This window comes from Dermacentor silvarum, chromosome 1 (genome assembly GCF_013339745.2).
Source record: "Dermacentor silvarum isolate Dsil-2018 chromosome 1, BIME_Dsil_1.4, whole genome shotgun sequence".
NCBI classification, from domain to species: domain Eukaryota; kingdom Metazoa; phylum Arthropoda; class Arachnida; order Ixodida; family Ixodidae; genus Dermacentor; species Dermacentor silvarum.
This window is the reverse complement of record NC_051154.1, coordinates 64,282,656-64,308,570: the sequence shown is the minus strand read 5'-3', so window position 1 is coordinate 64,308,570 and position 25,915 is coordinate 64,282,656. Positions and strand designations below refer to the sequence as shown.

Sequence of the window (25,915 nt, the reverse complement as noted above, 5' to 3'; positions counted from 1 at the left end):
AAACAATACAGGCCCGCGAGCCAGTTACGAGCTGAGAGAAACACGCGTATACGCCAGCCGTCTAAAACCCCCAACAACGCACGGGGAGCCCTCTATAGTTTTAAATCAGACGCAGCTTGCTCCGCGCATTCGGAGTGACCCCAGCGACCGACAGATATAGTCTCGAAATGACAGGCTTCGCGACGTTTTCTAGAAAAGCGAATGACTCAGAAGGGAAAATACGGAGTAATAGCCCCACCAAGTCGACGTTATGCTGCTAAAGGGAGGCTCAGCCGTGAGAGTAAATAGCCTCAGCCGTGAGAATAAATGAATTAATGGCTCGGCCAACTATAAGTCTTCATCTTCGTTATTATTGCTGTGAAAATAGCATAGTTTGTATCATTCAAATAAATGCGCAATGTAAACCGAGCGTCACCGTATTCCAGTTCTGTGCGTCAGTTTGCTTATAACAGCAACTGTAATGGAACATTCCCGCCCCGTGTTCGATGTCGAGGCTTGCCTCGTCGCGCTAGAGCACAACTACTGAAGCTAAGTGTTGGCTGTGTGAACGTGTGCGAACGTTTATACAGACAAGGACTTGTGGCCAGTCCATCGTGTACGTCTTGCGGTTGCTGCGAGACACTTCAGCACCTGATACTGGAGTGTCCCGATTTCAGTGCGCAGCGCATGTAACTAGTGAGGAACTATCATCTCCTTGGCCTGCGGTGTACGACAACAGACGAATGTTTGTAGCCCAGTGGTTGTGCGCCTCGACGCGATCAGGCTCATCGCGCTCTCCTTACTTTTCTAGAAGTAACGAACTTAGGGTCACATTTTTATCCCTGAAACTATTTCTTCTATTTAACATTCTTTAGTAGCGTGACCTGCAGTGACGGGCCCTACTGTGTGTTCTACTTTATTATTTGGGATTTGTGATCTCGCTCTTTCTTTCCTCCTTTCCTCCCCTCCTTCCTATCTTCCATTTCTATGTTTCTGTCTCCTCCTTTCTGAAGAGTAGGCAGGCATTGCGCCCCTTCTGGTGGCAGTTGCCAGCCTTGCTCGCCACTTTCCCTTGCTTGTGTATATGTTTTAAAATCAAACAGCAGCAACAACAACAAAAAATGTCGCAGTTTCGCCCGAAAGGCGACATAAACTTGGACGCATTCGCTTACTAACTGAATTAACAAGCGTGGTGTCAGCGCGCACAAGCAAACATGAATAGATCACACTGAATGACCGCAGACAACGACTGTCAAAATGCTGGCAGCAAGCGCAGCCGCCGCAGCGGGCGAAGGTTCGCGCGGTCTATCGCTTCAAAGGAAACTGAGCGGCGAATGCACAGCGCATACAAAGGTCAGAGCCGTGTGGAGACAACAGACGGTGCGGTCGACCGCCACAGCCGCGGGCAAAGTACGAGCGCAGTTGTTGGCAGAGTAGAAGCTGCGCCCCCCCCCCTCCCTCCCCCGCTGCCTTCCCGCTTTCTTGCTTTCGCGTGGGAGATTGAGCGGCAAGTTCCCCTTACGCCCGGTTGCAAGATACGCCTTTGGTGCCGGAGCACGATGTCGCCCCGCTTCCCTCCCTCCCATACCCCCATGGCCTTTCGCGCGGCGGTCGCGTTTGCTTTCCGCCGTGCGTTCGCTCTTCGTGATATAGCGCGCGTCCCCCGCGCGCTTTCGCTCGCGGCCCTTGGACTTTATACGGAACCTCACGGCGACCGCGACGGCGACGACAGAAATCCGGTTGAAGTGTCCATATAATTGCTATGGCAATAAAACAACAACAACAATAAATAATAATAATAATAATAATAATAATAATAATAATAATAATAATAATAATAATAATAATAATAATAATAATAATAATACGGAACATGGAAATCGGCACACGCTACAGAGGAACGTAGGTTAAACCTAATCAGGTTTTGTTTTGCTTGCTCGCTTACTTCATTGCTTGCTTCATTTCTCCGGAGTAGGAGGTATGAAAAGGGTTTGTGGAATTGCAACAATAGCGGTTGCTTTGTACCAAAAGATATAGCTCTATACAGTGCAGAGAAATTATAGTGATCATTTTACACATATGGTCTAATTAATTGGGCATGATATATATAACAGTTCAAAATTACAAGGCACTTGGATAATTTCTGAAAGTTATTGCAGACAACACAATAGATAGAAAGTAGGTAATCAATGCAATATTTCTTTTCTTTACAGTTGTGCGGAATATATTAAACGCAATAAAAATGATTTAAAAAGAATAAAACAGCTGGAGCGGTAACTGAGAATGCGGTAGCAGTTCAGCGCGCCAGTAAAATCGGGGGCCGAATTCACATAGCTTTTTTTTTTGTACAAACTTTTCGTGATTTGTACAAACTTTTCGTGAGCCTTGGCTAATATTCTGGCCATTAACATGGTTTTGAATTGTTTTGTGAACATGGGGCCAGATCCGCTTAAAGCTTGTACAACTAACTCCATCGGGTAGTCAATTCCATTGCCTTATCGTGAGCGTGAACTTGGAAAAGAGAAGTTCCAGCAGCTATTTTCTTTATTTATGTTTCGTGTATCGGAAGGTGAAGATAACAACCTCTGTGGACCGCACTGCGGTTCGAAAGCACATCTCGTAAGAAAAATGTAATTCGAAGGAAATGGCGTCGCGTATCTGTATAATGTCCGATCAGTTCAGCTGTTTCTGTGTGTCACTCCCACATTCGAGCGGCCAAATTCACACATTTCTCACGTTAAACCGGTTCTTAAAAACAGGCATCGGCCAATGACCACGCCGAACATATTGTTAGCGACCGAGGCCGACCAATTGTACAAAGTTCTTACGAACGAAAACCTTTCTGATGTCGGGGCCTGTATTCACCCAATTAGTCTTAGATAAGGGCTGCCCGCGATTGGCCGCCGCTACGCCGATCATTTCATTATTATGTAGATTTCTTTCATGACTAATCAATCGTGATTGATCAATCAATCACAATTGATTTATTTATTTATTTATTTATTTATTTATTTATTTATTTATTTATTTATTTATTTATTTATTTATTTATTGGTTGGTTGGTTGGTTGGTTGATTGAATGATTGATTGATTGATCACAGCCCTTTCCACTCACATTGCCAAGGCCTGACTGCCAGATATGCGACGCAAATAGTAATTCCACATAAGGAGACGAAGCAGATAAATTACCCCGGCTCATGCCAGCCAAGAAACGAAAAAGAACGCAATCACGCGTGGCACTAACGCACGCGCAGCCAGCAAGCAGCTTGAGAAACGCTCTGCGGATTATCCCATCTCCTGCAGATGTTTGATCTAGCCGTCGCAAATCGATTCTTATTTCGAGCTAAGCTCCTGGCCCTCGGTGGATGCCATTTGCAGCCCGCCTTTTGCTGAATCGTTCCACACCAAAGGCGGCTTAGGCAAGAGCCATTCCGCGCAAGCGAACGCCAAATATCAATAGAACCCGGAGCGGACATCATTTAAATGGCGATAAGCCGCGCTGCGACAATTGGGTCTCGTACTCGGTTCCCCTTTCGCTGATGTTTAAAAGTTGTACGGCAAGGCAATTTCCGCAGCGCTCCTTTTTCATTTCTTCGGTCGCTACGTGGAGGCGTGTTTCCACGTAATTGCCTCGGCTGAAAACGAGAGGCGTGACCGTGTGTGCTTAAATATCGCGGGTGGTTCTGAGGCCGGACACCGAACACGCGAAGTCGTTCGATACCGAAAGTTGAATGCGGCGGGAAGCTTTGCTTTTCAATAGGGAATGATTTTTCACGGCAAAAACGCTGTTTCAGAACAATACACTAATCGACTGGGCGTTTTCGCTGGAAAGGAGGCAGGGCCATACAATAAGGACACGCTGGTTCTCATCAGTGAGTCGTTTGTAACGCTACATCGGACGCTGGAACTGCGCATATATGCTACAATCTGCAGTAACGATTCGGCTATGTAAGTTTAATTTCTCAAAATTGCGAACAAGAATGCACCGATCATCCGCGGGATATTAGGACATGAAACGCGACGCACATATTGGATTCTTTAGGCACGCTAATTTGTATATATGGCAGCTGTTAAAAAAAAAGCTAATAACGATGCAGCCGTTACAACGCGTCAATGAAGCGTGTAGAGGCATTGAGGCAGTTTTTAGGCCCAGAGGCACGAAAAACGTCACGACTTGTGCCTTTTTCGAGTCCTGTCTTCTCACTGCGCTACATGGATATGAGTCTGGCGGCATAAAGCGGCACCGAACAGCGCGGAAGGTGTCTTTTCGTTCATTCAGGAGTCGTGCCAACAGAAAAACACAAGCTCGTAATACCTCGGCGACGCGAAGCCAGGGGCAAAATAATGAGTGAGGGATCTGGAGAAGGACCAATAAAAAAGTGACGCTCAGCATGCTGGTCAAAAGAAAACAACTCCCAAAGAATCGTAAAACACGCAGCCAGAGTGAGAGAAAGAGGAGCGAACCGAAGAAAACTTGATGAGTCTTGCAGCGTATCCTCCACGTCTTCAGTTGATCGTCGAGCGCTCAACTCCGAGAGCGTTCAAGGGAGGACACTTTGAGCAAGCTGTTTCTGAGACGCTCGCTGCTGCGTTTCGCTTCTGTTCTGCTTTTCTATCATAGGCTGTTCTGCTCTGTCCTCGGCGCCCCGAAAGCGCTTTTCTATTTATTTTTCTCTGAAGTTCCAGTTTTGTTCTCACCGGTGCGATTCAGTGAAGTCGTGCGAAGTTATTGCAAGCAAGAGGAACATCATTTCAGACCCAGGAGGTGATATCAAGTTCGCGATTCCTTTCGCTGCCCCCTTTTTTCTTCTTTCGTAAATAGTTGGCCGTACACATCAGCTGCAGCGAAGAGCTCTTATATGCATTTCTTACTTTTATTACATTGCAAACCTTAGGTCTTGGCGACATGTATTCTATATTTATTGGAAGCGCAGCCGTCTTCGACTTTTATTTTTGCCGGTGGGCTAGTTTGAGGAAACACCTTTGCGCACTGTGTATCTGCAAGGAATTCTGATTCGACCTTAGTCTACAAGGTTGGCTAGTCTCCTTGGTGAAGAAAGTATGTGATTCTGAACATTAAATATTACCAATGCGCGTTTTGGTGTTCGAGAAGTTGGCCTCAATGTAGCGCTGCGCCACAGTCAGTAATGCCTCGCTGTATCTACTTGCTTTATTGTACTGTGCGATATTCATTTTCTACGTCAGCTGCTGAATCACTATTAGGAAGACAAAGATGCTGCAGCAAAAGTAAATTTAAAGCATGGAAAAGAAGAAAACAAATGTAATTGTTGCTTGCCGTGTTTCTCGAAAGCTACCACAACGCATAATTCAATATTAAGCCAAACTAAAAAGAAGTGCAAGGTGGACACTTGTACAAACTAGGGGGCAACAAGGATAGAGCCCCATCCCTGCTCTCGACATCGGCAAGCGCCCATGTTCAGCGTTGGGAACAAGGCTTGACTTATTGCTGTCGTCCTTCTTTAAAACTGTAAAGCTTTTTCCTTCAACGTTAAAAAAATGATCTGTCTGCCTCAAAATAACATAAATGTGTTAATAACTAGGATAAAGAGAGAGAATTTTATTTACAGGATAGGCAGCCAGGTAGGTACAAGCATCTGCACTCTAGCCTTCTCTACACTGAAGAAGGGGCTGAGGATCGTCCTGCCCCTTCTTTCATATTCTGAGATCCTACAACACCTCCGGCTGAGTAGACGCACTTTACCCCCGCCTGATCCCAAATTAGATAAGGCAACGCAGGTAGCATGGAGACGCTTACAAACATTGTCCTTTCCAAACCCTTATGTATTATCAAAGATAGATTCTATGACATACAATCCGCAATGCAAATTCTGTCCCCAGACGGCCAAATTATACCACATGGTCTGGGCGTGCCAACACAATCCGCAAATATCGGCCAATCATAATCCGACGACAGTCGAGTGGGAGGCGGCCCTGTCCAGCTCGGACCCAGAACAGCAACAAGCCCTGGTCAACCGAGCCCGGATGGCGGCAAAAGCCAATGGTCTTCCGGACTATATAGGAGGTCCGACCACAAAACGGCCATTAATTTTCAATAATAAATGTTTTATTCTCTTTCTCTCTACACTGAAGAAGAGGAATGGGGAGTCAAATAGGGATAAGGAGGAGGAGGGAACAAGGCGGTGCGCATAGCGCATTACACAGCGGCCCTGTTAGAACGGCGCTTTCGATCTAAAATCACACAAGCATACCAGTAAGGTCTTTGCTGTATGCCTTGTTGTCGCAGTGTAAGGTCGCAGTGTGAGGGTGTGAGGTGTCGCAGTGTGAGGACAGCGCCCTGCGATGGTGCAAGGTTGCCTGCCGATGCTAAGAAACCGCCCAGTGTCCTTCTGTCCGGCGCCTCCGCTGAGCAAACAACTCCAATAAAAAGGAAAAAGAAAGATGAATTTAGAAGAGAATGGAAAACAAAAAAAAAAAAATCCGGCAGAGCCCACCTCACGATGAATGCCGACATGACTGCAATTAGCATTGAATCAATGTACCGACACAGTGCATTGCAACCGCCGAACCGCGTCGTGTTTCAGGCGTGTTTGCAGCCAGGACGCTCTCTCATGCTTCCCTCGGGACACGCAGCGCGATCTAGCGCCGCCGCAGCGAAGTCCCCGCGTGGCGCGTTTGTGAATATATGTTCAGACAAAATTATTTCAATATTTATGACGCGGGTTTGACTCCGCCCACCACCAGAAAAGTTTAAATGATTTCTTTTTTTTTTTTTTGTCATCGAAGAGCGGCACGTACGCAGCGGTGTTACAGCGATTAATTGAAGAACGACGCATACCCGGTTACACATACCCAGGGACTCGAGTTGATGTTATTCAATGAAGAGTAGCCCATACCCAGTTGCTCATATCCAGAAACCCAAATTCGCATCAAGGAGGTTCATTGAAGTGCGTGGCACATACCTAGTTCAACGTATGCAGTGATCCAAGTTGGGCTCAACGGGGTTCGGGTAAGAGCGGCACATAAGCAGGGGCACATCCCCAGTAATGCAAGTTGGCGTGAAACTTGACTGATGAGCGGCGCATGCGCAATGTCACATACCCGTCACCCAAGTTGGCCTGACGATTGGTTTCGAAACCCGGTTCCCTCATTCCCTCATCACAGCAACCCGACGCCCATGGACTTGGCCCTCTGGCCTGCTTAAAGATGGGTTGAACGCGCGTCAATGTTTATGGATAAAATCAAAGCAAGAAATGGAAGCCAGTTACGGCGAAGACGGATTGAGTGCTCTCAAAGCCAGAACACAAGAAGCGCAAGCGATTGTTTACGAACGTCGAAGGCGCCAAACAAATGCGCCGTTCTGGTGATATACCATTAGCAGCCCCATCAATTTTCTTGTCCTACGACAATCAACACGAAAAAAGCCATTGGGTGATTTGATTGTCACCGAGTCCCCAGCAGCGTGTATACGGAGCATCGACATCACATCGCCCCCTTCCAGCGCGTCGCCGCTCTTCTATTTCGACGCAGAAATATACGCCGCCTCTGTCAAAAACCACCTTTACGAGTCAAGCGCCGTTAGAAGAGCACGTGTCACTCTTCAGCGTCGCAGAAAGCCCAGCCGCCGCTGTGTCCTTTGTTTATGTAGGTTTTCTTCTCTTGGGCCGCTTTCGAAAGTTCTACCTTTCTTCTTTTTCTCGTAAGATCAACCAACTTTTGCCACATGCTTTTCATTAAATGACGCATCATGTGTATGCACCAGGAGCTGTAAGACGTTTATGGTCCACGTAAAGAAACCTGTGCTCCCGTACCTCGTCGAAAGGTTCAGCGTACCACAGCAACGAAAAAGCCGAAGTAAGCCAAAGACAACAGCCACCGACGCAAGGCACGGCGTGTCTTCTCTTGATAAGGCACACGTGCAGCAATACAGACAGGCGCAAGAGCCAAAATCAAACGCGCATTGAAGTAAGCCCGCGTCAGCTAGTCACGCAGCCAGTCTGGCAGCATGCAAGACGCGCGAACGTCAAATTGGGCCCGTAACTTTTTGTTCGGCGGGGTCTATGCCCGGCTTGCTTACAGCCGAGGTGCGAACGAAGGGTAAACAAGGTTTTCTAACCCTCTCTAGCAATTTTCAGTTTTCCTTTTCAAATTCATAACAGGTGCAGAGGCTTTAAATCGAGAAAAAAATTTCGCTCGAGTCGGCACGTGTCATTTGAACAAAAAAATGTTTTCTTTCGTACGTCTTCTGCAACTTGAGTGCTGCCCGAAATTCGTAACGAGTGTTCCAATCGAGAGAGAACGTTGGAAACGATGTTTGGTGTCAAGCACGCGTCGTTTTTTGGCGAAAAACCATAAATGCGAGCCCGCGAGCATTTTCTTTTTCCATCTTTTTTTTTTTTTTTTATCTTAATTCCGCGAGCCATGAAGGGAAATGGTTAGCTGCTCTCCATACGTTTCCGTCGCCTTACGCGCACGCGTTTGCTTATTTTCGACGGCATTCCAGAGGCATGCTTCCCGAAACGTGTTTTCTCTCTCCGCTGACTTTGGCAGCGATAAATATTTGACACACTCGGGGGTCTCTGGCCAGAGACGACTGAGGAAAACCGTGTCAGGTCACTTCACCGCACCAACATAAAGGGCAGCGCTCTGCGGACTATTGTTTCGATCGAAAGCGCGATGCCCGAACAGCTTTGAATATAGAAGGAAAAACGAAAGTTCAATCTAAAAATATATATGCGTGTGCCTCGAAGGGGGGTACAGCAGGCAAGCACCAAACCGGAAGCTTCCGGCCTTTTCTTTGTCAGTGTCGACCTTTCTGCCGGCACTTGTTTAGAACGGCGTTCTTAACGCCGTTAAACCGAGCCGACCATGTCTCCCCGTCCATATATACACTTCTCGCGGCCTAACTCTCTGCCCTTGTGACGTTTTTCCTTGGCCGGCTTCTTCCACTTCCTCTCAATATACTCTTTTTTTTTTCTTTTTTTTTTTTGCATTTTGACGGTTCGGCTGTCTTTGGCAGCCAGCTAAAGCTCAACGCCACTGAGACTTGGCGGTGGCGTAACGGTGAAAGTTCCGGTGGTGCCTTTTCTCAGCTCCCCGTTTTATGGCCTTTATTGCGAGATGGGAAGCAGCGGTAAAAATTTCTGCCTTCCTATGAAAATAATAGCGCGGCCCTTTCCGACAACCTGGCAGTGGCGACAAGGTTTACAGCTCCCACTGGGCTTTATTTATTCTTTGCTCGTCTCTCTCTCTCTCTCTATCTCTCTCTCTCTCTCAGTTGGCTGCGCACTTGTTTCCGGTTCACTACGCTTCTGAATGCGTTCAGTGCCGGTGCGGTAAATCTGGCCACTCACTTACATTCCTGCTGACGCGCGCAATCGCAGCGCTCCCAACCCGTGTTCCCCGAGCACTGTCGTTTCACTTTTCTGTTGTAATATTGTTTTCGGTTCTACGCGCTCGCAAAACATGGGGTCGGCGAAAATATTTGGCCGCTCGCCTATTTGCTGGGCGACAGCATACATATCCACTGGCAGTGGTTGCTTCACCTGCAACGCGTAGAATCTGGGTTTCCGCCTCTTTTACGCTCACGTGCGGTATGGTATAAGACATGCGCTCACTATCTGTCCATCCGAGTCCCTGAGTCTCGGTTTTTTTTTTTTTTTTTTTTTTAAGCAACAAAACATCTCTCGCAGTAAAAATCGAAGCGCTTACCTAGAAGATAACAAAGTCGGACTGCTTTTTTTTTTTTTTTTGCTGTTGTAGTTGTTTTGCCAATTTTCTGAAATTTCCCTCTTACTGCGCTGAAAGTGAGAAAGAAAATTTGAGCAGGTGGCATTGTCTTTGTTACACGGAACAAATTTTTGTTCCAGGTCGGCTGAGTTCGCTAATTCAGCTCGTTCTGTCAAAGTTTTGCTTGTCGCATCTGTCCAACCAGCCTTCTTTGGCGTTTAAAGATCATGATCATCACCAGCTTAATTAACCCCACTGCAGCACAAAGGATAAATTTTCAAAATTTTATATTCGATTGCCACGGCCCTTTGTCAACCACAGAGTAGACCATGGTATTTCATTTTTTTTTTTTTTACAAAAGAGTTGAAGGAAACGTTTCCTTTCTCTGAGAATTATATGTGCTCAAGTTGCGAATGAGCAACCCAGTCAGATGAAGTAGTGGACTTAGTCATAATTTAGTGGACGTTGTGATGCTTTAAAGAGAACTATATAACTGAGATTTCTCTATATTTTCATAAGTTGATCATACTATTGGCAGATGTCGGAATGTACAGATAGCTTTTACTCAATTGAATTGAATTCTGCGGTCTTACATGCCAAAACCACGATTTGATTATGAGACACGCCGTAGTGGGGGCCTCCGGATTAATTTCGACCACCTGGCGTTCTTTAATGTGCACCTGTAATGTACGGATGTTTTTGTATTACTCCCCCATCGAAATGCGGCCGCCGCGGCCGGGATTTGATGCGTGACTTCGCGCTGAGGAGCGCAACGCCAAAGCCACAAAGCAACCACGGCGGATCTTTCATTTTTCAAACATTGCAAGGTTTCGTATAAAACATTCGGCCGCAAAATCCTGTATATTTGCGCACGTGACGCATTGTTTGTCGAGTAGAATCTATTTACTCGCCTAAATTCACGCCTGTTCATGGCGTGACTCTGGGAAAATGAAGTTCCGATAAGTCTTCACTGGAACATCAATGCATTTCGCCACAGAATTTGAGCACGTATTTCTTTGAACAGGTGCCGAGTACAGAACTCTGGATATGAGTTCATTACTGCTCGGGCTTCAATTCCGCAATGGTGACATGTGTACAAAGGTGAATAATTAGAAAATAAATTAGTAAAATTTTGTTCGTTAGCTAACACCACACTGCGATTCTTTTCTGTATATATAGTAACGTTCGCCTTCCCAAGTAATCCAGCAGACCTAGAAGAATTCCGCTGTCTGCCACAGGCAATGTCTAATAGGTCTGTTACCACTAATAAAAAAAAATAGGTCACCTAGTCCATAGTTATATCAATTAAGCCCCTTCTCATAGCTACGCACAAACAAGATTTATTCCGGCGCTTCGGCAGTGCCACGGTCTTTACGTTAAAGTCCAGACCACGGTCGAAATGTTCAAATAAATTATTTTGTCGATTTTTTTTATATGGCCTCGGTCAATTGCATATTTATTTAATTTTATTTATTTATGATAAACACACTTTCTTCAGCATCCGACGGTTTGGCTTATTGCCCAGCCCCTTTATTCGTCATATACTCATATACGACGATTACATGACGCCCGTTTCCAAGTCTCCAAGTTTCTTCTCTCGAAGAAGCCACGAATGCACTCCTTTGCGTGTTGTTTCTTTCACCTCACCCAGGAAGCCTTTGGCCCAGCGCTATTCCACCTTTCCCGTGGTACCACGTTCCGTCCAATTGTCACCCAGCCACCACTATAAGGTATACCGCAGCGTTCAAAAGTACAGTCAGGAGTCCTACGAAAAGAAATACTTTAATGAAAGTTCTCGTATCAAAAGTAGGACGGCCGAAATCGCGCGTTTTATTTATGCGCTCTTTCTCTCGGTCGCCGGTGCCGCCGCCGCGTATACTGTTCCACTTTTCTCTGGCAGCCGTGGTGGCTCCCCTGTGTCGGTGCCCACTCTGGTTCAGGTGTCGTAGCGGCATCTGCGTTTCGCCCGCCTCTGCCATTTGCTTTCTACCAGCGTGCGGCCCACGACAAGCGCTCTCTGGCTCCACCCCTTCTCCGCCTCCTTCTCTTGGCGCCATTTTGCTCGGCAAAGTTTTTCCGCAGTTTCAGCGCCGGTACTCGCACACGCAGAGCGAGGCGCTGAGATTGTGTCTTTTATATTTTTTTTTTCCCCTCTGTTTCCTGGCTCGTTCATTGTCATCCCCCCCCCCTTTCTAGACCCCGTCGCTCGCGCAGTTTCTTCTGCTCCCATCCTGCGTGTGTGTGCGCACGTGTTCTCTTTCCCTGACCTCTGTGTCTTTCTGCTGTCCCACTCTGGAGCGCACTGCTCTTATTTCATTTCTTTTTTTTTTTTTTTTTTTTGTAGCTGCAGCCCTTCCGCACACTTAGCGGTTACGGCGTTGTCATTTGCGTATTTGTTCTACCGTGCCTTTTTAACAGCCCGACGTGATCGAAATATTCCCCACGGATATGCCGCTGTAATATTGATTTCCCAGGCACAGCTACGTCGATGCCGTATCAGGCGCGCCCGTGCACGCGTGGTTCTCACTTTTTGTTGTTGTTGTTGCTTCTTAAACGTCGGCGTCGCTGTCGTTGATGTAAGCTCAGCGGCGGGCCGTGTTTGTTTCTCTTTCCCACTGGCCCCTTACTCTCCTGCATAAAGAGTTGTGTGCGGGACGAAAGCAAACACGTTTCTTTTTTCTTTTTTTCTCAGGGGTGGTTTAGGGAGCGGTGAGGTGGATGGGTGCCGTGGAAACATAACCAGAAACCACAGGGGCTCCTTGTCTCGCTCGCTGGGCGGAACAAATAGACGACCACGAGGTCACACACTCGGCGGCTAGCAGCGCCGGCGGCCCATAGCTTTCTTTGTCCTCTTTTTTTTTTTTTTTTTTTTTTCTCGCTCCCTGCTTTCGGCCGTCTGCTTTTGTCTTTCATCGGCTCGTTAGCAAATAAAGCAGACCCAATAAGCCAGGGGGGACGATGTCCAATCGGTCCTCGGCGACGGCGCCTGCTCGGGAAGCGCAGCAGAGGTTCGCCAATCGATGGCTCCGACGATATGCTTTCATTAATCTCAACGAGTGGTGGCTCACTCGTAGGGAGCCGACTCCTTTTCATCCCGAGCTCGCTCCTTCCTTTCTTTCCTCCTGGCCAGCGTTGATCGTTCGGCCTGTCTGGCCTTTAGCCCACTCTGCCGTGCGGCCCCTCTCCTGTCGTCCGCAGGCACTCGCTGACGTCGCACGGTGTTGTTGTTGTTGTTGTTGATGTTTCCCATTATGCGCTGTTGTCATTGCCGCCTGAGCGCTAAATGCTCAGAGCCGGTGCTCCCCCTCCGGCTCCCATCAACGGGATCTTGTCGCGGCGAAGTGACTCTCACGTATAGTGATAACGACACGGTTGGATAATATTAGCGAGACCTGTCGTATCGAATGGGAAACGAGCGGGGCAAGCATGCCAGTTCCCAACGATCAGGTTCTTATTCCAATGCACGGAACTCCGCAAGAGCACGTAGGCTCATCATTACCGCTCTGTACACGTATACTTGACTCCCATTTGAACAGACAAGGGTAATGCGGGGTAAAGCACTGCACGGGCTCGGGCTTACCCGAAAGCCCGGGCCTGGCCCGGCACGTGGGCCGGGTCGGGTAGAGCAGTTTTTTCACGGGCTCGGGCCGGGCTCGGGCACGGCGTGTGCTTTTTGACCCGGGCCCGGGCCGGGCTCGGGTTTTTTGACGCGGGCCCGGGCCGGGTTCGGGCTTTCTGGTGGTGCGCATGTAACGTGCAGCGAGTTATTCTCGGACATCTCAACTCTGGAAAACATGTATTTTTCGGTCTCGGGCCGGGTTCGGGCCGGTTTCGAGCCGGGCTCGGGCCGGGCTCAGGCCTAAGGTAAAGGGGTGGCGGGCCGGGCCGGGCGGGTAACGTAGATTATTTCCGGGCCCGGGCCGGGCCCGGGTCTCGCCACAAAGGTTTTGATCGGGCTCGGGCGGGCAGCCCAACGTAAAAACGGGCCCGGGCCGGCCCCGGGCTGAAAAAATCGGCCCGTGCAGTGCTCTAATGCCGGGGTATAAAACATTATTGATTACTTTAATCAGTAAGATCTTCTGTTTAACTCGTACCTTCTTCGTTTGCTCTAAAGTTACGTATAAGATCAAGTTTGCAATACATTTCAAGATGGTCAATAGAAAGACCGTTTAATTAACGGAGCTAACACTACCAGTGTTGTTGTTCTGTCTTTCGCGTGCTATCAGAATGATCGTTTTTTAATATAATGGTTAAATATGTTTTGCTGAAATACAAAATGTTTGGTTCTTTTCATGAAATACGCCTTTGCCTGGTTAGCCGTTGCAATAAAGCGAATGTCAACAGAATAACACCAACAAGAAATTCTTTAAACAGCTTTGTCGTTGCCTTATGGTACAACATATCGACATTCTTCGCATCGTTAAGCGCCAAGAGTAGAACCCTCGCCTCACGGAATCTGTATGTCAGGCGCTTGTCGCATTTCTTGCACAGCTCACATATATTGGCCCTGCAGTGAATCTGTCTCTCACTACCCGTTGGTGGAGGTCAGGGGGCGGCTCGGAAATGTCTTTAGAGCATACTCACACCGGTTGCGCTTATTTTTTTTTTTTTTTCCTCGTAAGAAAGACCACGGATGTCCTTTCCGGCTTGATCAAATTTTGCATGTGAGATGGTTCGGACATGTGTAACTACTGCACACTGCAGTTGGCGTCTTTCAGATTAGCTAACGTGAAGCATAAAACGCTTGTACACCACCTCGTATCTCGCAAACATATGACGGATCCTAAGTTTGACACCGTTAATACTCTCGTCAGGTTAGGAGAACCGAAAATTGTCTCACTCCATCCCCGCAGACGCAAGTGCTGAGCACTCGGTTGCACGAACCCTTTTTTTCACTAAACAGTCTTTAATACGCGTATACCTAGTCGTGCTCATCTAGTTAGCGCTACTGCTTGTCAAATATGAACTTCTACCAGTTAACATGCCCAACTTTAATATACTGCTCTCCTTACCCTGATAGCGCTCCGTTTGGAGTCCTCAATATCTCAGCGAGTTACTGCAGTTTTTTTTTTTTTTTCTCGTAAAATTAAAAAAAAAAATCTAACTGCAATCTAAAAAAGAATCCGTACCAGCGCGAGTGGTTTTAGCACACTGACTCGCCGGACAGATTATGAATTTCATATTACTGACCCTGTACGTACAGTCGCCAGCAAAAGTTTGGAGACCACTGCATCAGCAAGAAATTTAAATATATTCAAGCGCAGCTCCGCGGCCTCGAATTGGATTAATATGTTGTATTGGTGAAACACGTGCACGTAGGCGTGCGCTCTTGATTTCAGCTGGAATGCCCAAGCTGCGAAAAAAAAAATCGTGGCACCTTTGGTCCACAAGCTCTTGCCCGCGACTGTACATCTAAACAGGCTTCGTCGAGTCAAGGTTGCGTACGGTGCAAATGAGGAGGGGATAAGTCTTCAACCAGCTGGCTTGATAATATAGATTACGCTGCATCGCCAAGTTATTTTCACAGTGAATTTACTTGTGCGGTGGCCGCGTGATGGCGTTAGAACGCCGAGTTCCGCTACCGTGCAGTGCGCAGACCACTCAAGCTGCTGCGGTCTACAAGTTCAGTTCACATTTTTTGGTTCACTGTTACTAATTTAAGAGTTGTTGGCGTCTTTAGCTGGCCCCGGCTACTCTTCGTCGCAGGGCAAACAAGTAATGAATGCACAAAACGCAGAAAAGGACACTGAAAACAGTCTGAAAACATGAACAGCATGCAGAGTTCCACACACGAGTCAAGGAAGCCACAGAAGAATTCACAAGGACACGCACAAACATGCACAGTTTCGTAAACATATGAAAGCATATTGAAAAGCATTTGAAACCACTCACGTAAGTTCAGTTTTGCAGACGAGCGAACCAACGCAACTACACATAACTTCTTAAGATACTACTAATACATAACTGCATATACTATATGCGGTTAAGTTTGTTATATAACAGCCTAAACACATATATATCTGTTCAGCCAAGATGTTCAACGAAAAAAAAAAAGATAAAAAACACCGTTCGAGATAACATTCTAAGACCTACGATGTTCGGTTGTCTGACCTCTGGAAACCCAACATCGTAGGTTTTATAGTTGTATCTTGCAAGGTGGTTTTTAAATCTGTTTCTTGTTGTTGTTGTTGAACAGTTTGGCTAACGTTAACTGTAACACGCCGTAGTTGTTGTATTGAGAAATTTGTAACAGTGGACACGAGGATTAGTACAACTCTAGGCTCTTGGCATAGATGGCTTGCACTGACCTCATTGTAGCCGCCATGTTGGCGCACCAACACGATGATAAGCTGGGTCCGGAACCTCACGTGAAAGCTTTCAATAAACTGGATTGGACTGAAGTGCTCGTAGTCGCCATGCTGGTGCCCCAAAACGGTGATAAGGTGGGTGCGTGACGTCACGTGAAAGCTATCAATATTCTAAAACGATTTCCTATTTTCTAAAGGAATATTTTACAGCTCTGGATCTAGCAGCACATGCACGCATGTCCTGGAAGACATTTAGTGGACATGAAATGTAATGTTTTATACATGGTAACGTAATGTAACGTCCTTTTATACGTGCCATGCGCACTCGTTCCGTTAACAACCATGCTTTCAACACGTTCTCTTTCTCACCTTGCTCCCTCTGAACTGCAGACGCGCCAGTGTGCAAGCAGGACTCCGCTGTGGTGTACGTGGGCTCGCGCGGCGACGAGGTGCAAGTGGTGTGCGAGGTCCTAGCGCATCCGGACCTAGTGTCCTTCCAGTGGAGCTTCGACGGCGGCGGCGACGGCGGAAGCCGAGCGATCCATTCGGGCTTCAGCGGCGACCGTGCCACGCTGTCGAGCGTGATGCGCTACACGCCGCTCACGGAGGCCGACTTCGGGACGCTTCTGTGCCGCGCCAACAATAGCGCCGGCCACCAGCGGCGGCCATGCGTCTTTCACATCGTGCAAGCGAGTGAGTGGACCAAGGTTCTCCGTTGCGAGTCCGTCTATCGTGCGCGAGAGAAAAAATAGGAAACATCCTCGGGGCTTACACGCATCATTAGACAGTTTTAACAGAGCGCCACTTACACTCCACCCTACTCACATTTCACGCGCTGAGAAACTGCAGGGAACTACGTATATTTCCTGCTTCAAAAGCGTGTCTTGCCGAGAAGCGACTGATACGCTATCTGATTTGCTGCAAAACAACCAAGAAGCCATGTTTGCGCACCCTGAGCCGGCATTAGCGCTGAGCGCACGCGCACTAGCGTTCAGGCTAAGTGGCTGTGCGAAAATTGCTAGCATACGCCGGTTTGGGCGGAGCAGGCCGTTAAGCGTTTAGCTGAAGCTCTGTATTGTACGAACTGCAAGTGACAGTGCAAGTTGCGTTAAGATTACTTGTTTCCCAAACTTATCTTGCAGGCCTCTGCGAGTCATCTCGTATAGCACCGGCCACGTGCGCCGCTTCTCACACGGGACGTTCTTGCTCTGACGTAGCACGTCGCCTGCTCAGCGCTCGCGTCGTTTTTAATATACGGCCCCTTCTTTGCAGATGCTTATCAGTCAAGTTTAGAGCCGCTATTCTGGACATTCCGCCATTTTCTTCGAGACGTGACGTAGGCGTGACGCTTACAAAATGGCGCTGATGGCCCCGTTTTGCCTTCGTAACGTGACGCAAATTTGACGTTTCGCCTAAGAAGTTGTAATGTAGGCATTAAAGCTAGCGTTCTTGATAAAGGAAAACAGTTTTCCTCCCCAGCAAAAATAAAGCAGCTAGCTCAAAGCGTGCGATTATTCCATAAAAATCGTTTCTCGCTTCCGTCTGCATGCGCACAACCTGTCGTCTGCTTCATTAGCTAGGATGCGTGTCCTCGGGAAACGGAATGAGTCATCGTATATTGGCGCCCACGCACTTGCTTTCTACCTTGAGACAACATACGCGACCTACCAGTGATGATCAGCGCATGATCTAGGCCGCATTATCGCTATCTCGTGAACCGCAAGTGACTCAGCCCGACTCGTTTGGCTGAGAAACGGCCGAATATCATCGATAGCGTTGCGCGCGCCACAGGTATCCACTTGAGCGACGCAAGAGCCAGTACTGCCATCTCTTGTGCACTTCGCTGCTTACTGGCACCGCGAGAGGAAATTTCAAGGCGCCGTCTTGCGTACATTTCTTTTTATAAATTAAAAAGTCACCATTGTCATAGCCTTTGATGACGCGAAAAGTCATTAATATTGATTACAATACAAACGCAATAGTGAAAAGTGCAAAATGTCGCAGAACGTTTGCTAGTTTCAACCAATATTATTTCAAGTAAACCTGTTTTTAATAAAAATGATGGTGCAAAACACAAATGCGAACACCACCCGAGAGCGATGCAAATGCTATGAGCACGCGTTGTGAACAAAAGATTTTTATGGCCCGAAATGACAGGGGAAATGCGGCGATACTCATGCCTCTCCACTGCCATTGCATATGGCCGCTCATTACCATAATTCGCGCGGCTCGTCGCACCACAAATTATGGCGGAAAATCTCTGCAATGGCGGCCCAGCGCAACGTCACGCAACGTCAAATTGACGTTTACGAAACGGCCCTTCCTGTGACGCTCCCTCACGGGATATTCCATCAGCCAATGAACAAGCTGACATGCCGGCTATCTTGGAACGCCACCACATATTCGCGAAATTGCAGATGCATTGCACGAGCTTCTGCACGCTACCGTCCACTTTCTTTTTAAAGCGCTAAAGTCGCAATATAGGTGCCAAGGACCACAGAAAAGTATTAGTCGATAAAACTTGCAGCTCCACGTCACGCTTCGTCATTCTGACGAAAACGCTAAATTGAATTTTGCAAAACTTCCGTTTCCCGGCACAAATTTCAAAACACGTGACCTCTGGACAGCCAATGAGACAGCCAAGATGGCGGATAATGGCGGCCATGCAGCCGCCATGCGTGTCCAGAATAGAGCCTTTGAAGCGTTTCCTGCATGTTTAGGGAGCAATGGCGCGATCGGAGATATTTGTTCGTTTCGCGTTCTGTTCAGTTGCTGCGATGTCACGAAGTTGCAGTATGCAACATTTTTTGAGAACGGGAGGGAGAGCGCAGCCAATCGGGAAGCGGCAAATCATTCCGTAGCCGCAGCCGCCGTTTGGATCCAATCCAATCCACGAGACGTGACATGCGAAGCCGGTCTCGTAGCGAGCGGATGATCACTTGAACTTCACATCTCTCGTCGCGTTCTGCTGCTAGCAGACGACGTACTCGTGAAAAAAAAAAATGATTGACCGGAGCATGTCATCATTTTGACGTCACCAAAACGACGAACTCTCCGGACGACAAACGCCCGGGGAGTTCGCCGCTTGCCGACTTGCTTCTCTCTCCCTCCCGTTGTCACAAATTTTCCATACTGTCACTTTGTGACGTTGCAGTAACTGAACAGAACGCGAAACGAACAAAGATCTCCGATCGCGCCCCAAGTGGGTGCGGCGCGTGTTGCACAACAACTGCTGTCCTCTCTCGCTGTCTTCACTCCCTCCATCTTTGCTTGGCCTTCTTCCTCTGCCCACTTTGCGCGCCCGTCCAATCTCACGCGATGCGGGGATACCGCATCGTCCAGCTTGGCGTGTACAAGATATCAGCTGTACAAAAAAGCTTGACAGGGCGTATCAAAAGAGTCGCGTAAGTCAAAGTTGTACGCAAAATACTTTAGTAATCATTGGCCAATGGCTTCCTTGCTTTAATTGCAGGTATATGCTCTCATGTTTTAATAGCGAGACACTACATGTATATGACAACACACCAGTCATATAGTCAATTGACTTCATGAACAGCTTAAGCTGTTCGCCAAGGGCTTGTCTGCAGAAAAAAAAATGCCTCCACGAATGAAATTATATATCTAACAGACTCTCTTTAACAATGTTTAAACCAGCATATTGTCACGTAGTAGTGACGCTGAAGTAAACAGTCGTAAAACTGTGTATGACGAAACTAATTCTTTATAGGGCGAACCTGTGCCCACAAAAGCAAGCTACACTCGAAGCACAACGAAAGCGGCGAACACAGTCGGCGGTCGTCGAAATCTGATCTGCGGCGAAACGCGTCGGCTTTTATACCTGAGTCATCGGAGGTTCCAGATTAATCCCTGATGCCCGCGGGTCTTCCAGAAAGTTCGCGTCGGTCATACAATCAGATAACATAAGCGTCGGTGAAAACAGGCAACGGAGAGAAGCATCGATAACGTTCTAGAAACTTCCGATACAGGCGCGTCCTGCGCCGAGCGATAACGTTTAACATTTGTTAGCCGGTGGAAAGCGGCCACCGGCGAAATATAAACATGTATACGTGTCAATATTAATAAGTGAAGAAGAAAAAAATGACGTTTCTTTGAAATTGCATTTCTGTAGCGGTCTATCCCGCCCAGAGCTGGGGTAATTGAGTTTTCAGATAACTTTGCGGATAACTTTGGTAACATTCATACGTAAGGACTCTTCTTTTACTTGTTTTCTTTTTTTTTTCTTTACGATACGATTACAACCATTCTACAGCTGTTCACTTCTATAAGTTTTTTCTTTCTTTTTTTTTTCTTTTTGTTAATTTTCATGCGGTGTACTTAATTTTCGTCCATATCTTTGTTTACTTTCTCCAGCCTGCAGAGATCAGTGCCCTGTATTTGTGGCCAACGTAAATTGCGTAATTGGACATTCGTACGCCCTTCCAAACTGTTACTGCTGCTTCACTGTTTCGTCTTTCAAAATAAGCCACACTTTACAAGCACCTATCAAACCTGTGACACGACTCCCTCGCAATGTTTTACTCGCTTAAAGCTCCATCGAGCAAGTATATATAGTCGTCAGGCTCCATCGCCAGCGCCTGATAACGCCTTCGTGCCGCAACTCCTGAGAGCTTTGTTCTAAGGAAGACATCGCATAACATTCGTCATCTTTCACACGTAGAGGTATAAGAATTTACATCCCCCTTACGACTGCAGTGAAAACTGGCGTTGCACGGCTATTACTATAGACACCCGTCATCGTTGTTTGCATCGTGCGTGGAAATTTCTCATAGCAAGTGATATAATCTTCCTTGGTGATTTTTTTTTCGTAACTGAACTTTGAGTTTTTACTCTTTGCTTCTGTACCCATCTGAGCGCGAGCAGCGGACACCTAACTGCATAGAATTGTGTATATGCGCGTCAACGTCAAAATCAATCTAGATAGCGCAAATCCCCCTCAGAAGAAGCGCGCATCGTCTTCATCAAGGCAAGTGCTTTGCTCCTGGCGTGGCAATCTAATTTCCGTACCTCGCTTGTGCCCCCGCAGTTCGTAAGGCTGCTGCCCTCGGGACCATCGCGCGGACTATCGTGTGGACTACTTTTCTGAAGTTTATATTTCCGCTTATGAGCAACTTGGCCAAGGCAAATTTGCGCTTGACTAATTATTTCCTTCCTCCATAAAGGTGGGAGACACATTCTTTATGGATGAAAGCGTTGAAATGCAATAGCGCTAACCGACTCTAAGAGACGAAGCAAAAAGAAAGAAAGAAAACGGACCCTCATTAAGTGTTTCTGTTGAATATGGGGTAATCGGAAACTAGACAGAAAGAGAAACGTCCAAGAGCATTGGTCAGAATGAAGTGCCACTAATATTCCCTTCGTAGTCCACCATTTGTTAGACGTCCAGGTGTCTTGAGTTACATCTCCTGAGTTCATGACTAAGGCATATGTGAATTTCTTCACGGCCACGAAAGCGCCGGTATTCAGCGCCTCAACAGCCTGTCGACTAACCGTTGCTAGCAATGAAAAAAAAATGAGCACTGCCAGAACATCTTAACGTGGAAACCCCAGAGGAAGAAATATAACTGCGGCCATTCCATTTATGATAGTCGTGAAGGGGGGCTGATCTGAGCACTTCCTTTAAAATCCGCTTTCTGTATCTAACCATTACGAAATACCCTCGACACCCCATCGACCAGGTTTCTTTGTTTCTTTTTTTTTTCTTTTTTGCCTATACTGCATGCGCAACTCTGACGAAACACGACATGCTGCACCCCCCTTATAATCTGCAATGTTGTACAAATGGCATATTTTCGTGGGCTGTGCCTGGATGACTGCGCAGATGACTGGAGCAGAAATGCAAAACACACGAGTGCTCGCCGTTCCGAGCGGTGCCCTCCGAACTTCGGCTATAAGGGCGAGTTGTATTATGCTAGTGTAATGACCATATTATTGAATCGTAATTTATTCCTGCCTGAAAGGTGTCATTTTGTAATTACACATGCGAGGGCCTGATGTTGCCAGGGGTGTAATGTTGTGAATTTCACCCTTAGCAGCGTTTTTTATTTATGCAGAATACACCCTTTTAGCGATGTAAGAATGAATGAGCGGAGTGGAGTGGAGGCGAATAATTTTGACCATCACGGGTTTCTTTAACATGCACCCAGAGTGGCAGGTAGGGTAAAATTAGCGGGGACACAGGAACAAGGAAACACGAAAGACACAGTTTGAAGTATAGCGCTCGTCCTATCTGGCTTTCCTTCTTGTGTCCATGTTTCTTGCGCTTCAAGTATGAAACAAGTCAAGTATGAAACACACATGCTAGCTTCAATTGAACTTTAATGCAAAAAGTGCTTAGATATAAATACGAAGAAGGAAAGAAAGAAATCTTCAGACAAACACCGCGTGTCATGCGCAAAGCACCATTCATCCAAAACTGCCTTGCGCATTGTTTAAATATCTCAATTCGTAGCTTGTAAGTGAAATAGATGGTGCGCTCACATAGACTAAATCATCACGCTGCATTTCCGCAGCCTCTACAATCGAGCGACCAAGACTTCTCCGAGGCACGATAAACTTTACAGGAGGTATGAAAACATGGGGCGTGCACCCGCTCTCATGGCAGTGAATCGCTGCACATTTTTTTCACCTTGTTGTTGTGCTCTCTTAGACGCTGAGCACCCAGAACTGGGCGCGCAGGGAGTCAAACCCGTTACCTTAGGCTCAGCTGCATAGCCGAGTTTGTTTTTTTCCTTATCATTTTTTAATCTAGCGGTAATATTGATTAAAGTAAAGTTTACAGGAACAGCTTAATGGTAATTGCTATACTAAGCCTCATCCTGTAACGTGTTAAACGACACATCATTCCTGCCGCAATTACCCTAAACATTCGTGCTGCAAATTTTACTACGTTAGGTGGTATGCCTTCATACCTGATGGAAAATAAGCAAAACGGAAATACCAACGTGGTCGTTACAGTTATCCTGGGTAACATATCACTGCTGCTGTATTTATAAAGGCTAGCATAATAACAGTGTATGGCGGCTGTGCCTTCCTAGAACAAAACTTATTTCGACAAGCCGACCACGTCCAAACAATCGCCTTGTGCGTTGGCATAAACTCCTCGTATAGCTTCTTTTACGATAGTCAGTATGTATCGACGAACACCGACACTTCCTTGGTGCTTAACCCTCTGAAATGTTTTAGTTCTTAAAAGAAGCGGACATTTGCCAGTGCAAGAAGGGCATAATCCATCACTGACTGTCAATAAAACGAAGTACTAAAGATAAGAGAGATTCAATTCAACGCACCTTATTCGACGTCGTATGGCATGATGTCAGAAGCACAATCAAGCAGCCTCAATATTGCTGCCCGATGGAAATCTGTGCTAACCTACATGACATAGCTCTCGTATATCTCTCACAGTTATTGCATACATTTCACAATCAGAACAAATTGCGAAAGGCAAGAATGAATTGAATTATGGGGTTTTGACGTGACAAAACCACAATTTGATTATGAGGCACGCCCTGGTGGGGGACTCCGGATTAATTTTGACCACCAGGGGATCTTTAACGTGCCACCAATGCACTCGACAGGGGTATGTTTTTATTTCGCCCCCACCAAAACGTGACCGCCGCGGCCGGGATTTGATCCCGCGACCTCGTGCTTAGCAGCACAGCACCATAGCCGCTTTGTCATCGCAGCGGGCAAAGTAAGAATGATACTTTATATGTAAAGCATTTTAACATGTAAAAATGAGGAAAAGGATCATTCCTACAACGAATAATACAAGCCCGTGAGCAACAGTGTCAAACAGTAGATAACAGGGAATGTCTAAACTAGCAGCAAGCACGGCAATATTCACGACTTGCTGTTGCATGCAGTAAACAAGATAAGACCTGTAAAGGAAGGAAGACGGAGAGAACAGTTAGCCTATCACATCACACAAAAAATAATAATAAAGAAATAAAAACGGTAGATGCCCTGGAGGAGAATTACAATAACGTTGCAGCAAAAAAGAAAAAGAAAAGAAAACCTCATGAAAGAGAGAAGGAGCGCGCGTTTTCGGTAATCTGTGACGACCCTCGAACGCTCGAGACGGTGCTCGTCTTTCCCGAGGCCATGGGACCCGCCTTCGAGCCCTGCTGTTCGAGCCAGTGAAATGCTGCCGACGTTGCCCTTCCCTGTTGCGCGCCCACTCCATTCCTCCTGCTACGTATATAGATGGAATGGTTGCATGGAAAAAACTTTATTCTGGTCCTGTACAGGGTGTTGCCACCTGCCTGGCTAGTCCCATGTTAGGACCGGGAGGTCAAGCCTCCTAGCCCTATCACGGCCGTACTGGACAGCCAGTACTTGAGTGATATGGTCGTGGGATTTAGTCATTCCTGAAAACCGATCCCGGGAAATGCCAGGGCCGAGCGACCCACACTCCCAGAGCATATATTCAATTGTGCGTATCTCCTTTTTGCATGCTTTGCATATAATATTCATGTCTTCAATGTTCTTCTTCTTTCTGGGGATTTTACGTGCCAAAACCAGTTCTGATTATGAGGCACGCCGTAGTGGAGGGCTCCGGATTAATTTTGACCACCTGGGGTTCTTTAAAGTGCACTACAACGCAAGCACACGGGCGTTTTTGCATTTCGACTCCATCGAAATGCGGCCGCCGCGGCCAGGATTCGATCCCGCGATCTCGTGCTCAGCAGCGCAACGCCTTAGCTGACTGAGCTACCCCGGCGGGTTGTCTTCAATGTTATACCATGCTTTCATTTGTGCAGGTCAATAATATGACTGTGTTTGTAATTGCCTAAGTGTAACTGCTTGTGCTCTATTTAGTCTAATGTGAGGGGGTGCAAACTCCCTCCTCCCCATGTAGTAATGTTTTGTGATTTCATTATATGTAATGAGCGTATCTCTCTGTAGGTTCTCCAGTCCAGCAGAATCAAAGCCATATGTAAAAGCGGCCCGGTCTGTAAGTTAGCGGGCGACGCTGTCGGCCGATTCAGTTGGATTGAGGGGAAGGTCATCAAATGAACCAAGGTGCGCCGGGAACCAATAAATGTAATGTGTATCATGCATTAGTTTGTCTTGCGGTAATCATCCTCGCAGCCCGTGGGGTTATCTTGCCCCTGCTGAAAGCTCTGATAGCCGTTTTCGAGTCACTATACATTTCTGTGTACCTATCGTCTGTTAGTGCTAATGCAATGGCAACTTGTTCAGCGACTTCAGGTTTGTTATCGTAAACCTTGGGGCAGTTGGTGAATTTGCCCTGGTGATTTACTACCGCCGTCACGAACTTAGTTCGATCCTTGTAGGCAGCAGAATCAACAAAGCAGGCTCATCTGCCCCTTTTATTCATTTCTTGAGCAACGCTCTGGCTCGTGCAACCCTCCTGTTGATATTATGTGTTGGGTGCATATTCCTGGGTAGCGGTGTGACAATTATGTTGTCTGCGAAGTCTTGGTGAATTTTAGTGTACCTCTCTTGATCCGTAATAGGGTTGATCATGATCTTGTCTAGGATTGATCTTCCCGTGCTGGTTGCAGATAGTCTCGCTTTTGTGATCTTTCTTAAGCCTCCACATTCTCCAGGGTCATGTTGTGTACTCCTAACTTGAGCAATTTTTCAGTGCTGGTTCGAATTGGGAGCCCCAATGCACTTTAACCAACCATCTTGATCGCCGCGTCAAGCTTTTTTAGTTGAACTTGCGTCCATTTGTACATGGCAGCGGCGTATGAGATATGACAGAGTACGAAAGAGTTCATTAACCTGATGAGGTTATCTTCTTTCATGCATTTGTGTCTTCCTGCCAGGCGTCTGATCATGCTGTAGGATTTCTCCGTTTTAAGGGTGATTTTCTTGAGCTCCGTATGGTTTCCACCGTTTGCATCAATGAAAAAGCCTAGTACCCTAGGTTG

At 47.0% G+C, this 25,915-nt stretch overlaps 1 protein-coding gene across 1 annotated transcript in view; it reads left to right on the top strand.

The window, feature by feature from the left end:
* Positions 1–25,915, top strand: part of LOC119443576 (hemicentin-2-like) — a 404,290-nt gene that overhangs the window by 354,090 nt on the left and 24,285 nt on the right. The window contains exon 7 of the mRNA XM_049663006.1: positions 16,386–16,688. Coding sequence (XP_049518963.1) covers positions 16,386–16,688 — 303 coding nt within the window. The remainder of the gene's footprint in view (positions 1–16,385; positions 16,689–25,915) is intronic.